The 14,315-nt window shown below is 56.3% G+C and overlaps 1 protein-coding gene across 1 annotated transcript in view; it reads left to right on the forward strand.

Annotated features, from left to right (window-relative positions):
• The window catches only part of LOC115617234 (carboxyl-terminal PDZ ligand of neuronal nitric oxide synthase protein-like), a 32,910-nt gene extending 22,865 nt beyond the window's left edge, over positions 1-10,045 (forward strand). Inside the window, exons 3-11 of the mRNA XM_030507499.1 lie at positions 1,790-1,882; positions 2,523-2,581; positions 3,810-3,918; positions 4,274-4,415; positions 4,824-4,978; positions 6,370-6,537; positions 7,037-7,202; positions 7,711-8,068; positions 8,153-10,045. Of these exons, the coding sequence (XP_030363359.1) occupies positions 1,790-1,882; positions 2,523-2,581; positions 3,810-3,918; positions 4,274-4,415; positions 4,824-4,978; positions 6,370-6,537; positions 7,037-7,202; positions 7,711-8,068; positions 8,153-8,642 (1,740 nt within the window). The 3' untranslated portion in view covers positions 8,643-10,045. The remainder of the gene's footprint in view (positions 1-1,789; positions 1,883-2,522; positions 2,582-3,809; positions 3,919-4,273; positions 4,416-4,823; positions 4,979-6,369; positions 6,538-7,036; positions 7,203-7,710; positions 8,069-8,152) is intronic.
• Positions 10,046-14,315: the final 4,270 nt, after the last annotated feature.

Genomic DNA, 14,315 nt, shown 5'->3' on the forward strand with positions numbered 1-14,315 from the left:
CTTAAAGCCTTTGAGTAAAGAGCCTTGTTTGAATGTAATTGCATCTCTGTTGCTACAAAGGGAAAATAAACTGGATTGCTCTCTCTTTCTTGGAAAGCTCAGCTAGTATTTTCCCAGCCATTTGTGCATAAAGAAAGATAAATAGCTCTATAATGGGCAGAACAATCCATCCCGGCTTTATTGACATGCATGTGAGCAGACAGAGAGAAAGAGTTTGGTGGTGCTGAGCACAGGGGAGGGGGAAGCTCCAGCCTGGTGGAGATGGGAGCACACAGTGAGGCTGTGCTGGGGTTGCCAGCACCTCTTGGGTGCTGAGACCAGCAGCCTTGCAGATGTGTGCATCTCCTGAGGGTCCCCCCAGCCCACAGCAGCCTGCAGGATGCTCCCCCCACCTCACCCATCATCGCACTCCTCCCTATAGAGACGTGTATGGCCAACTTAGCCCTGGCTTCACACACAGTGGTGCTAGAGAGAGATTTTTAAAGAGCTTGTCTCAGAGTAATAATTCATGGGGAGATCAAAAGGCTGCGGTTTAATCCGGGGTCTGTCTGATACCATAAACCTTGCAGAGTGTTAAGCATTCAATGAGCAGCATCAAAAGCCTGATAAACACAAAAGCCACCCGATTTTCTGCCCGTGAGGCTGGTGTGGCTTACAATGGGTGCTGAGGAGCTGGAAAGATGCGTATCTTCTCTGCAGTGCTTGGGTGCCGTGCTGACATGGAGCCACACACAAAGTCCTTCAACTTCAAGCTCCTGAGAGATGTGCCTGGGCTCCCTGAACATCCCAATCGCTACCTGCAGCTCCACCACAATGTCCCCTTTGCCGAGCCCCACCACCATTGACATTATTAGACTATTAAAACAGGATTTGTAACCTCTGTTTTTCCACTATGATAACTGTACATCAAGTTAATCCAAAGGATTTCCTCTTTAATATATACATGATGGCTGTTCCTGTAGCTGCACTGACAGTAAGGGATACGCTTGTGTAGATAAATCAAGGATCTGGCTCAGGAATGCTGGATTTCAGACTGTGGAAAACACGGGGTATCAAAATGCTGTATTTGGAAGCCAAATATAGTGCCTAAACTGGGGCCAGTAAGAATCAGTGCTGTAAATACCACTCTCCAGAGCAGAAGGGCTCTGCCATGCTTGTGGCTGTCAGCAAAAGCAATGCTTAAAAGCCAGCAGTTTAATTTTTAACACAAGCAGAGGTGAGTTCAGGCTGCAGACACCTGCAGGTGAGAGCTGGGTTGTTCTCCTGAGCCCACTGCGGTTAATGTGATTATGGAAATGACTGAGGTATAATTGCGTTATTGCCACCCATCTGGCCCTCCCTGCAATTCACCAGTGATTTCATATTCCCCATGCACTGCAGCACTGACATACAAGGGCACTGGAGGTGCCATAAATCACTGCTTGGTGTTTGCTGCAAGTGCAATCTCCCATCAAGCCTCTGGGGCAGAATCCTACTGGACTAGGCATGGCCAATGCATGAGGAATGTTCTTCCTGGCTCCGGATTAACAGTCTCTGGGTGTCGTCCAGAGGGTTGAGCTACGCTTGTCCTCTCCCAAAGGATGCTCCTGACAAAGCCAGGATCCTGCCCAGCATCCAAGCTATGGCAGCAGATCCTTCCTAACGTGGATTTTCTTAGCAGGATAAAACAAATTTCCACTTCCCTCAGCATCTGGGATTAAACCCAAATCCAACATTTTCATGGAAAACACTAATACTACACACTGCCCCGGGTACTCTATTTTCTAACTTGTGTTTTTCCTCCCGTCAGTATGAATTCAAAGCCAAGAACATCAAGAAGAAGAAAGTGAGCATCATTGTGTCCGTGGATGGGGTGAAGGTGATTCTGCGCAAGAAGCAGAAGGTAAGACATCCCCAGCCCCACTGGGACACCCAGGATGTCAGCTCTGACCATGCCTGGGTGTCCTCACACTCAGGATAGTCACACTTCTAACCAAAACATGCTTTTTTTTTAGAACCACCCCAAATTTTCACAAGAAAACGCTCCATTTTCCATCAAACTAATAACAAAACCTCACTGAATAAAGAGTGGGGAAATTACACTGTGGGAGGAAGATATATTATTGGTTTTTCCATCAAAAAATGTCAAGCTTTCAGGAAATAGGTTCTTTTTCTTGTTAATACCAGTAGGCTTTTTCTGCACTGCCTGGGCTGAGCATCCCTCAGCTCCTCACCCAGGCTGAGCTTCCTAAGCTCTGGTTCAGATCCTTCTTCCCCAAAACGTGTTACTCTCTTGCATATTTGATGCTGTAAATCAATCTTAGGGACCATTTTTAGCCCTGAAGGCTGGGATCAGATGACCAGCTATGATAAATGAGCAAAGAAATCTATTTTTATCCAAGATATCAATGAAACAGCCATTGCTCATGTAGTCAGACTGTAGCCTGGATTTCAGCACCATTCTCCAGAGTTCCTGCCCATCAGCACGGTGGAGTTTCATTCTTACCTGACTCACTACCTTTGTTTCTACCCTCTGTTTACAGAGGAAGGAGTGGACCTGGGATGAGAGCAAGATGGTGGTGATGCATGATCCCGTGTACAGGTATGTGCAGGGGGGTTACACCGATAGATCCCGTCAGCCCTGGGCAATGTGAATCCATCCTCCCGCTTGCTGAGTTCCCTCCACCAAGGCTGGCTTTCCAAAGGACCATGAAACATTAACGAGGATGCACAATTACTGCTGATAAGGAATCCTTCTCATACATTTTTGAGGTGATGTGGGCTGATGTAGCTTTGAAGCTGGCTCTGCTTTGAACAGGGTTAGACTAGGTAACCCCCAGAGATGCCTTCAGCTCACATTACTCTCTGATTTTGACTCTGAAGACAGGCTTCCCGTGGTTTTCTTCAGAGCATGGCTCGCTCTGGGCTTCTGAAGAAGGACCATACTCTAAGGTGTGAGTGCTTACAGTGAATTAACCCATACAGGTCATGGTAAGATAGCATTGACTTTCCATAGCACTTGCCATGGATCTCAGAGTATTCTGCAGACCACAAGCCCCACCCAGAGGTTTACACTGCATGTAAACCTGATGCCTCAGGAGCCATCAGGCAATCCCAGTGATGGTGTGTAGCCTGTGGACACAGTTAAGAGCGCAGGTTGCACCAGTGAATAGTTGTACCATGAGCACAAAGCCCACAGCCCCAGGGACTGGCATCACCAACATTGGTTTTCCATGTCAGAGTCCGTGGTGAGGAGATAAGGAGCATTATCTGTGCCTCCCTCTCACTTCTGGCATTCTTTAAAGATGATTACAAGAGATGGTACATATACAGCAATAATTGCTCCAACTGCAGGCTCAACCCAAAAAAATTCGAGTGACAGAAAAGAGTAAAACCAGACAACATTTCAAGAATCCCTTTGGTTTCTTCTCTATTCAGACCTGAACTCACTTGTCACATTTTCACTCAAGTAAATCAAACATATAAAGAGGTCTTTTAAAATGGTTTTGCAGCACAGGGAGGAGAAGGAGTCATCCTGCACAGGAGAGCTTTCCAATACTATAGATTTTTTAGCTTTCTCACATCATCTTTAAAAAGCTTTTCCTGCTTCAGAAACCAGAAGATTTTCCGTCAAAGCAGAAACACTCTAAAAGCGTCGCCTGCTGCTTGATAATTGCAGGAGGGGCTGTGCACCAGCACTGCATTGTTCTTCCAGCCCTGGGTGATGGGGGAGACACAGCCCATGTGGGGACACACAGGACCCTCCGAGGTTGTCTGAGGGCAGAGACTCCCCGTAGGTGTTTAACTCCCTTTCTCTCTGTCCCATCCAGAATATTCTACGTGTCTCATGACTCGCAAGACCTGAAAATATTCAGTTACATCGCAAGGGATGGTGCTAACAACTCCTTCAGGTGCAATGTCTTCAAGTCGAAGAAGAAGGTAGGATGCTCCTGGGGCTATGGCTGGGTCATCCCTGGAGGGAGGTCTCCAAGGGAGCCAAAGTAACCACTGGGTCGGAGGATGCAGATCTGTGGGGAGAGACCAAGGCAGCACCAGTGCTGGATGTCCCCAACATAACGTGCCTGGTGCCTGACCCCTCCTGCCCCTGGGCCTCATCCTGCAGGGAGATAAGAGCACCCATCTCCAAGAGCAGGGGGCCGGGGGGTGTTCATCCAGCGGTGGGCACAGGAAGAGACGCGGCAGCCCCGGGGTGGGAAGCAGGGGGAAGATTCCCGGTTTTCCCATCACAGTGGGGTTGTGGCGGGTCTGAGCATCCCATGGGCTTGCTCCGCAGAGCCAGGCGATGCGCGTGGTGCGCACGGTGGGACAGGCCTTCGAGGTGTGCCACAAGCTGAGCCTGCAGCACGCGCTGCAGAACGCCGACGGGCAGGCGGACGGTGCCAGCGACAAGTCAGCCGAGGAGCAGCCGCTGGAAGGTGACATGCGGGTCCCCATAGGGCATGGGGCAGACCCCTCTGCAGTGGGGGGCTTTGGGGTGGGGAACTGCAGGGTGGCAGGTCCTTCGTGGGCCAGCTCTAATGATGGAGAGACCTTTGGTTCGCTTTGGATGGGGGGCACGGGGTATTCTGCCCTGTTTGACTTCTCATCCTGGGCACGAGGAGCACAGAGATTGAGCCCCATTGTCCAACATGCTGAGGGTCTGCAGGCAGCAGCCCCTCGTCTGGCCTGTTCCCTTCCTCCTGCCCCTTCACAGCATGGAAATGGTTGGAGCATGTCTTGGCCGTTGGCCCTGAGCTGTCACCCTGGCTGCCAGCCCTGCTCCAGGCTCTTGCTGTGACCCTGCATGGGGGGAGCTTGGGTTTATGTGTCCATCTCGTTTGAAGTTCACCAGATAAAGGGCTCCAAGATCACGGATGAGGTTGGCATCGACTCTGACGGCATCTGTGTGTCCGAGAGGGGACCCGGAGAGCTGCCAGGTGCCAGGGGGGACCTCGGCATGCTGAAACCTGGGCAAGCCTCAAAGGATAAGAACTGCCAGGTAATGGTGGTGGGCTGAGGGACGGTCCATGTGCTCCGCCACTGCTGGGGTCCCTCTGCTCGGGGTCACTGTATCATGGCTTGATTTGGAGGGATTTTCATGGAGACCCCATTGCAGATCCCCCATTCTGGCTCCTTGCGACTAAGCAGTGTCCCATTGCTGGGGCAGGGAGAGAGGCGAGAGGCATGGTTCATGGCTGAGTGGGCTTCAAACTCAGCCTGGGAGGGCACAGAGGGGCTCTGCTGGAGCTATCTCCCAGTGCTAGAAAGGAGAAGCAAGGCAGGACCTCCCTCCCGCAGCAGCATCCACACAACAGGCAGAAACTAAAAGGAGACATCTCTGGCAAGGCAACCATTTCGCTGCCATACAGGGTGCATTTCTGTGCCCCTGGTTGCTCATCCGACTGCTCTGGCAGTGACCCCCAGCTCTCCTCACCCCCAGGCTTAGGGAGCAGCATCCCCAAGGGGTCCCAGCCTGGCAGCACAGACACCCAGGGTGCATTCAGCACGAGCAGTGGTTTCACTGTAATGAATAGCTGCTCTGCAGAGCTCCCCTGAGCACGTTTCCTGGCGGCCTGAATGGCATCGCTTCATCTCACACAATCGTATCACTTGCAGGGCCTGCCTGGAACCAGCTGCGGTGAAACGCACTCAATGGGATTCATTTCCGTGGCTGGAAAGGCAGGGCTTCCCTGCAGCTTCCTTCGGCACGCTGGAGCTGCCCGAGCAGGGAGGGCAGGGGGCAGAAAGGCAGCACCCAGTGGGGCTGCGAAGGGAACTGCCCCAAACACCCCCTGCCAGGGTGGGAGGCTGCCTGCTGAGACGCATGGGGCCACTGCAGGGTCCCCAGGGCGCAGGAGGTGGCTCTAAGCTCACCCACCCTGTGCCAACCCAGCAGAGAGGGGCTCTGAGCACCACGATGAGGTGCAGGGGGCTCATGGCTGGGGCGGGAGCTGCTCTGAAAGCAATCAGTGAGGGCAGGGCCCTTCTCATGCCAATATCTCCAGGGCTGGGACCACGGCAGTCCTTTAATATGCTGATGGCCCTGATGTAACCCTGACAACGTGTCAGGCAATGGGATATGGTCCAGCCTGGGCGGCCCCATCATGGGGAAGGGGATGGGGGATCTGTGTCACTCCCTGCCATCTCCTCCCTAGGGACCTGCCCTCCCTGTTTGGAGGTGCAGTCAGACACAGATGATGTAGCCCTGCAGCTCTCTGGGAGTGGAGTTGCTCCAAAACACTTCTCCCGGGGATCACACAGACATGCAGAGCCCAACACAGACCCCAGGGCTGTCACCCTCAACAGACCCTCGGTGCCATGGGGACACACGATCCAAACCCCAGCCCGAGCTGGTCTGTCTGCTCACCCTGCCTGTTTCTTTGTGCCCAGGATGCTGAGAACTGCTCGCTGCACCCGGCCAGCTCCCAGCCGCTGCTCAGCCCAAGCAGCCCCTGCTCTGCGGCCTCCATCACCCCGCTGGCCTCCCAGCACTGCCTCCAGCTCCTGCAGCAGCAGCTCCTGCAGCAGCAGCAGCAGACGCAGGTGGCCGTGGCCCAGGTACGTGGCCTGTCCTCCCATGGGGCAGCACCAGCCCTTCTCCTCTCCCTGCTCCAGCCTCCGGCCAGGCTGGGCTGATGAAGGGGACAAGGTGGGAATGGTACGGGGAATTCACAGACACGGAGCTGGCTGCACACATAAGCCCAAGCTGCTGCAACAGGGTCACAGGGGGCCTGGCAGAGCCACCAGTTCCCATTTCACCCCATTTTCAGAAGCCATGCCCCCCATACCTCATCATGCAAACCAGCATCAGAGCGGGGAGCCCTGTGCCCCCCGGCTGGGCACTCCCCGACTCGTTCCACGTTACCGGGGATCAGGAGATCCGCTCCATCCCATTCCACCACGCTCAGGATGCAGCCGCATCCCCCCGCCCGCCGCTGGACCGGCTCGGGGGGGTCCTAGTGGGGGTGCGCGGCGGGGCCGGCAGGGGGCGCTGGAGCGCCGCGGCTCCCGCTCCCGGCCCCGCATCATCCCGGCCCCGCATCGCCCCGTCCCGCAGGTGCAGCTGCTGAAGGACCAACTGGCGGCCGAAACGGCGGCGCGGATCGAGGCGCAGGCCCGGGTGCGGCAGCTCCTGCTGACCAACCGCGACCTGCTGCAGCACGTCTCGCTGCTGGTGCGGCAGCTGACGGCGCTGGAGGCCCGGGAGGAGCACCGGCAGCCGGGTGAGCGCAGCGGCCCTGCGCCGCGGTGAACCCAGGGGTGGCGAGTCCACTGTCCCCAGCCTCACCCTGGGGTAAGGGGGTGTTTGGGTGCTGGGGTGCGCCCAGCATCATCCCTCTGGACCATTTCTGCACCCCTCACAGTCCTAGTTGGGATGCTCCCAGTAGCGTCCCAGCAGGCTTGTGGGGGGCTTTGGAGCATCTCTGCAGCCAGAGAATGTTCCAAAGCAATTGGCGCGCTCCCAGTACTATCCCAATAGGCCCTGGGCCGCTTTAGAGCATTTCTGCACTCCTTGGGGTCCTGGGAGGTAGTTGGGATGCTCCCAGCACGAGCCCTTCAGAGCATCCCTGCAATCCTTATGGTTCCAGGGAGCAGTCGGGGTGCTCCCAATGCAAGCCCAGCAGGCTCTTGGGGGGGCTTTGGAGCATCTCTGCACCCCTCACAGTCCAGGGCAGCAGCTGGGTTGGAGGTCCCCAGCTCTTCACAAACACCTTGTCACTCTCTCACCAGTTGACCGTTCCTTGCAAAACCTGTCCCTGGCTCAGTCCCTGTCCCTGAACCTGAAGAACCACTACAGCCTGGACATCCACCTCCCGTCCACCTCCAGCCCCGCCAGCATCCTGGGCAGCCCCGTGGCCCCCGGCTCGCTGCCGGCCCTGGGCCCTGGGGACTCCTACCTCAACCTCATCAGCCTGGAGAGGGGCAGCCACCGCTGCAGCAGCAAGGATGGGGACGAGTGCCTGGCGGTGCTGGAGGGGCAGGATGGGCTCAGCCGGCGCGTGGAGGGCTCTGAGGTCAGCGACTTCTCTCTGCTCAATGGGAGCAGCCGGCAGAAGGGGGACGACATGGACAGAGGGGACGAGGACAGGTAAGATGTGCCACCTCCATCTCCTGCCAGCTGGAGCGGGAGCACCCCTGCCCATCACCTCCTCTCTCTGCTTTCGCTTCCCAGGCGGCCGCAGCCCATTCCCAAGCTGAACCCACCACCACCCATCCTACGGAAAAGGTCGAGCAAGACCTCCCCGAGCCTGGAAGTGGAGGTGAAGCCCGAGAGCGCTGCCCACGTGAGCCTGCCCAGCCCCAGCATCTCCAGCCTCACCAGCATCGCTGCCAGCTCCCTCACCCTCTTGGACCCTGAGGCAAGGACTCCCGCACGGAGCACTGCCTCCAGCACGGAGCCCATCCTTGCTGGGACCTGCCAGCGCGCTCTGGGCAAGGACAGGACTGGAGAGAGCGGGCAGATGTCCCCCCTGGCCAGCATCCATGACTCTGCAGCCACCGAGGCCCTGGCCAAGGACTTGGCGGCCCTGGCCAGCCCTACGGACAGCACGCTGCCCTTCTCCCCTGCGGACGACACGTGCTTGCACATCAGCTTCTCTGAAGATGAGCTGCTTGAACCAGAGCTGCACACTGCCCTAGGGCCCACCAGGGTCCCTTCTTAATGGGACTGCAGTAGGTGGCAGCTGGCTCTCAGCAGCTCCATCCACACTTCTCCACCAGCTCGCACTGGGGTTGGGAGCACCGGTGCCCCGGCTGGGAGGCAGGTCCCTTTGCTGTTCCTGTCCCATGTATGGGGCTGCCACACAGGATGCGACCCGGCCAGCTCATGCCCTCGGTCTGCACCAGCTCACACTGCCTTCCTGCTGCCCCATCCTGTCCTGTCCCTGCTCACACAGCTGGGGTGCTGCTCAGGGTCCCTGCTCTGGGCAGATAACTCATGTCCATCACTACATCCCTTCTGTTGGCTGGGTGCAGGCAGATAGCACTGCTGGAGGCCAGGGCACACTGCATGGCGATGGGATGTGGTGCTGGTTTGACTCACCCTGGGGAGGTTCCCACCCAGCCAGCATTCCCATGGGATGCTCCACAGCAGAAACATCCCTGGGGGTTGAACAATGGGAACACCCAGGCATGGGCATGGCACAGTGCAGGGCTGTGAACACCCAGACACGAGGCTGCTGTCACTAACCCCATTCATCAGTTGTCACCTGCGAGGGGGGCCAGGTAGCATGGCCACGGTGCTGCTCCTCTGCCCGGCTCCCTGAGGTGGGTACCAGGCTGCCATCACTGCCACAGGACGGGTGTCTCCAGGGCAGCCTCTGTCCACACTGTGCCCAGCCCAGCTGTTGGGGACAGCAGCCCCAGCACTGCATCCCCATATGGCAAAGCCACCACTGCCTCCCTCCACAGGTGCCTTTTCCCATGCCCCAAGCTGGGGCCACCCCCCAGAGGCCATTGCTACAGTGTGTGACCCCCCAGAGGCAGGGTGCACCCCATGTCTTGGGGTCAGGGTGGCAGAGCCCTCCTGTGCCTCTTGAGCTGCTGGTGGCTGCTCTGTCGCGTTGGTTTTAGGGTGTTGTGTGGTTTGGGTTTGGTCTCGGAAGTGCAAGTGTCCTGGGAGGAGTTAAGGTGTAAAAGAGAAGCCCAATCCTGGGTGAAGGGCGCCACATGTCCCCTTAACCCTGGGCAGATTTTGGGGAGGGACCCAAGGAGATGCTCATCCACCTCGGTTGTTTGCAAGAGGGTGTTGGGGAAGTGTTGGAGGGTCAAGATGGGAAAGTGTCAAGCAGAAATGGAGACTCGGAGCAGCCACACTGCCTGATCCAGGCACGGTGCTGCTCCCATGGAGGGGAAGATAGAGGGAGATGGGACATGCACCCCAGAGCCAGCCATGGCCGGGAGGAGCCGGCAGCATCCCCACTGGTGACTGGGCCTGGGGCTTGTAAAGCTGTGGCTGGGCTGTCCCATAGTGCAGTAGAGACAGACCAGCCCGTCATAGGAATGAAGTTCACTGCAGCTGGTAACTGACTTTTAAAGAAGATAAAATAAAGGTGTCCAATTTGCAGAGCGAGTGCTGTGGTCTCTGCCCCACCGGGGGATGCGCACAGGGAGCCCCAAGCTGTGCCACTGCCCTGGCTGTGATTGGGACCCTCCGGCTATTCCCAAAGAAGAACGAGTCCTGCTGTGATTGAAGCCTGCCCTGAGCCTCCAGCCTGCTCCCTGCGCCTTCCCATCCACAGCCCCAGATCAAACACAGCTCCCAGCAGCCCCATAGTACCAGTAGGTCCCGCGTCCCCACATGCTGCCACACAGCCAACAGGTTCCTCCATCAGGGATGGGGCCCATTTCCAATGCAAACCCCGAGCCCAGCAGCACTCACACCTTGCTGTATGCACCAAGCACTGCTGCCTGCTGCAGCCCCACCAGAACAGGCAGCCCCTGCGCCCCCTTTGCCTTTTCTTGTCCCCATTTCTGCTCCCAAGATAACTGCTGGCCCCAGTGCGCAGGATGGGAGTACAACAGGGGAGGGGGCAGATCGCAGGCAGGCAGCAAAGCCCCTCCGAGGTGAGGAAGGGAACCCATGGGTGATACAGCACAGAGAGCATATGGGGACCCCATGAGACTGCCCTGCCATGCAGGAGCGGGGGGGACAGCCCAACCCTGAGTGTCGGGTGAACCCAGGACCTCTGTGATGGTCCTGAGCTACTCTCCATCCCTCCACAGAGCGGGTGCAGCCTCCAGCACGACGGAGCCAGGAGCAGGGAGCCCTTTCCCTAGGCCCACTGCAGACATCTGCCTGGGGGGGGGCTGCCTGCACAGGGAGGGGGCACTTCCAGCCCAGCATCTTATTATGCTTCCTTCATGGGAAGAAACTTTTTCCTTTGCTGTCTGGTAAGCTGCTAGCAATCATCAGGCAGGCAGGTGGTAAAGATTCATATCCATCAAACAATGCCATTTAGTTTGTAACCTGTGACTAAATCTGGTGTTAGCTTTAATTTCAGAGTCTGCTTTAGGGCTCGCTTGTTAATCTCTATGCAAAGCAGATGAAATGAATATGCAGCATTTTGGATGTAATTGTACGGCTTCAATTCAGCACTATAATTTTCCAAACAGGATCTTGCAATCAAGCTTCTATTCATTAGTGTATAAACAATTTAGTTTCTCAGCTCTCCAGTATGCCAATCATCTCAATGGAGTGAGCATCTCCGACAAAAAGAGGAGGAAAGTTTCCTTTGTGTAACAGAGGTAAAAGTTGCTCCGTACTTCGGACAATTCCCGCCTGGCAGATCCATGGGCTGTTCCCATGGAATGGCCCATTCCCAGTGCCCCACAACACTGACCAGCTGCAAACAGCATCCAGGGGGACAATGCCCCGGTGACCTCCCAGACAATATACCCCAGGCCCCACAACAATTCTAGGTGTGACACCCCAACAGATGAGCCTGCACCATGCAGGATCAGGCCGCCTGGAAAAGTGTGACCACGCAACACCTCAGCATCTAGCAGTGATGCTCAGGGTTCCCAAGAGCAGCCCATGGCTCTGGGAAGGGAATGGCCACCCCAGCCAAACCCCTTGCACATCTCCATCTCCCCTATATCACACACCAGCTCAGCCTTCCCGGCTTGTGCTGCAGGACAGGGCACCAATGGACACCCCACATCCAGGGACACCCCACACCCAGGACCAACAGCAGCTCCCCCTATGGAGGACAGGTCCAGGCTGGCACAGCGGTGGCTATGGGGCAGGTTTCAGTCTCAGAGGCTCAACCCCTCACATCTGGGTGCTTCCCTCAGCGCGGACCCACGGGTGCTGCACACCCGCATCCAGCACCAGCCGCATCCCCATCCCTCCGCTCCCATCACCGCGGAGGGACCGAGAGCCTCGACAAAGGGAAGCGCTGCCAGCGGAGCCGCTCAGCGCGGGCTCCGTCTCCAAATGAATATCGACAGCGCTAATTACAGGCCGCCATGCAGACAGCTTATTAGCTCCTCACAAAAAGACAGTATTGAACTCGCAGCCCGCGGTATTCACGGAGCGCAGCAAGACGCTCCCCAGACAGCACAGCGACCCAGGCAGGCGAGCAACCTCCAGCAAAACTAATTACTTCCTGATTGTCTACGGCCACCCACTGGGTATAATAGTATAGACTAAATTTGGCATATACATAACTAAGCACTCGGCACCAATTTGGCGCGCAATAATCATCCTCTGTGTTGCATAATTAAAATCTGATCACTTGGAATAATTATTTCATATTCCCACTATTGGGTGAGGATTGCATAATGTGGTGTGGTAGGAGCCCGGGAGGGAAACTGGCCATTCTTACAGGCATTGGATCCCTGGGGTGGATGTTACAGCTCCGGACACAGCGAGAGACCTGCTCAGTGCTGGCTGCCTCTGATGGGCGCCAACAACAAGGTGCTGAGGTTGTTGGTCAGCACTGGAGGAGCTGGAGTCACCTTATTCTGCCCCTCTGTGGCAACGAGCATGGCCCTTGTGAGCCCTTAACATCAGGGAAGGGCTCTACCCGCTCAGGACAGACTGTCCCCATGTCCCCAAGCAAACACCCTTCGCATTGACCTTTCCAGGCAGGCTGCTGCCACCCGGCCGGGATGCTCACCGCCCGACCCCATTGTGCTCGTGCGTCTGCTAAAGGCATTTGGAAAGACACGGCAATAAGACATAAAAACCCAAGTGGAACGTGTGTGTCTGAGCCATTAACTTCCTCTGGCGGCTCCCCGGGGACCCGGCGAGGAGGAGAAAGAATACATGGATATTGCACGCGCCCTGGCACCTTGTCCCCGGGCCAGCCCCACCACTGGCCGCTGCCACGGGCTCATAAATCACAGCGGGCGACAGCGTTTCACAGCTCGCTTCCCAGCCAGGATATGGCCATTCCTGCTGATTACACGGCCGGCGCGCGGGGGGAAGCTGCATCTCCCACTTCCAGGAAGGGAGGATCCGCAAGGAAAACGCATTGATAAAAAGAAGAACGAAATCAGCTTTGTTCACGTTGCGAATCTCCCATTGTTCCTGCTGCGGCCGTCAGCCCTCGCTGGAGAAAGTATTTCCTCAGCGATAAATCTCCTGGGCTCCTCGCCTTGGCACCAGACCCTCCTCGGGTTGTTTTGACAGAAAAAGCAGCTTTAGCACTGGGCAATTCATGGTGTGATTTTAAGGGGGGGATGAGGGACATCCTTGGGGCTGTGCCCATTCCGGAGGTCTCTGACCCATGTCCCCAACCAGACCCACACCAGGGGACCTGCACTGCTGCTCCCAAAAGCTTCGTTCTGTTCCCATCCCACAGATCCCATGTCCTCCCCGCTGGCACAGCACAACCTGGCACAGGCCTGTGGAAAGCAAATCTGACCGGGGCCACACTAATCCCAGTGCCGAAACACGGATCATGCGGTGGCCAAGCACTTGAAATACGGGAGTCGGGCTGACAGTCGTACAAGAAAAATAGATCAAGTTCCCAAGAAAATAGAGGCGAGCTGATCTGATTTTCATCAGCATCTTCAGCCGCCTTTCGGGAAGCCCCAGCCCGTTCCCTCATTCCTGTTCTCTGCTTTACAAACCACTTAATTCCTTGTTGCTTTGGAAACCCTCACAAAGACCCTCTGCATCCCCCAAAATAACGAGCAACAGATGCTGCTTTGACCTCAGCAACTTCCTGGAAACATACATTTGTCAAAATAAAAATAAAAAGATTAATGTGAGGAAGGCTCTTAAATTATAAGGAAACAGCAGACGGAGCCCGGCCGCGCACGCCTGCCATCGGGAACACCGAGCACTCGGACGGCGGAGAAACATGGGGCTGGACAGGGAGGGGGCTGCAGGACCGGGGGTCCCTGTGCCCCTGCTGCCCTCCAGACACAGGAGGGGATGCAGTGGGTGCAGGGACAGCCATGGGCTGGTTGGCACCGTGGGGTCCCAGCCCTGCCCCATCCATCCACCCCGCCTCGAGGGGCGGCAGTTGGGGATCAATGATCCACAGTGTTGCTTCAAGCCAGGTTTGCAAAACAATTTGAGAATCAACATAAAAACAGATGCTTTCAGCATGAAACCCATCCCTGAGCAACCCTCACCACCAGAAGGGCCACACACCATCCACTCCTCCCTTGTTTTTGGTTTATAGGAGTCACCGGTTTCTTCTGCAGAGGTTTAAACACCCTTTGCTCATCCCACAGGGGGAAGATAAAAACAGGTAACTGGGAACTTTCTGGTTATGAGTGCTTGAACAACAGTGGGTTTCAACCTCACCCTCTGGCTACAGCCATGTGGCAAGTCTGGGGGGACAGGGCTTGTGCATGGGCACAAGCAGTTGCCCACA

This window comes from Strigops habroptila, chromosome 15, assembly GCF_004027225.2.
Source record: "Strigops habroptila isolate Jane chromosome 15, bStrHab1.2.pri, whole genome shotgun sequence".
NCBI classification, from domain to species: domain Eukaryota; kingdom Metazoa; phylum Chordata; class Aves; order Psittaciformes; family Psittacidae; genus Strigops; species Strigops habroptila.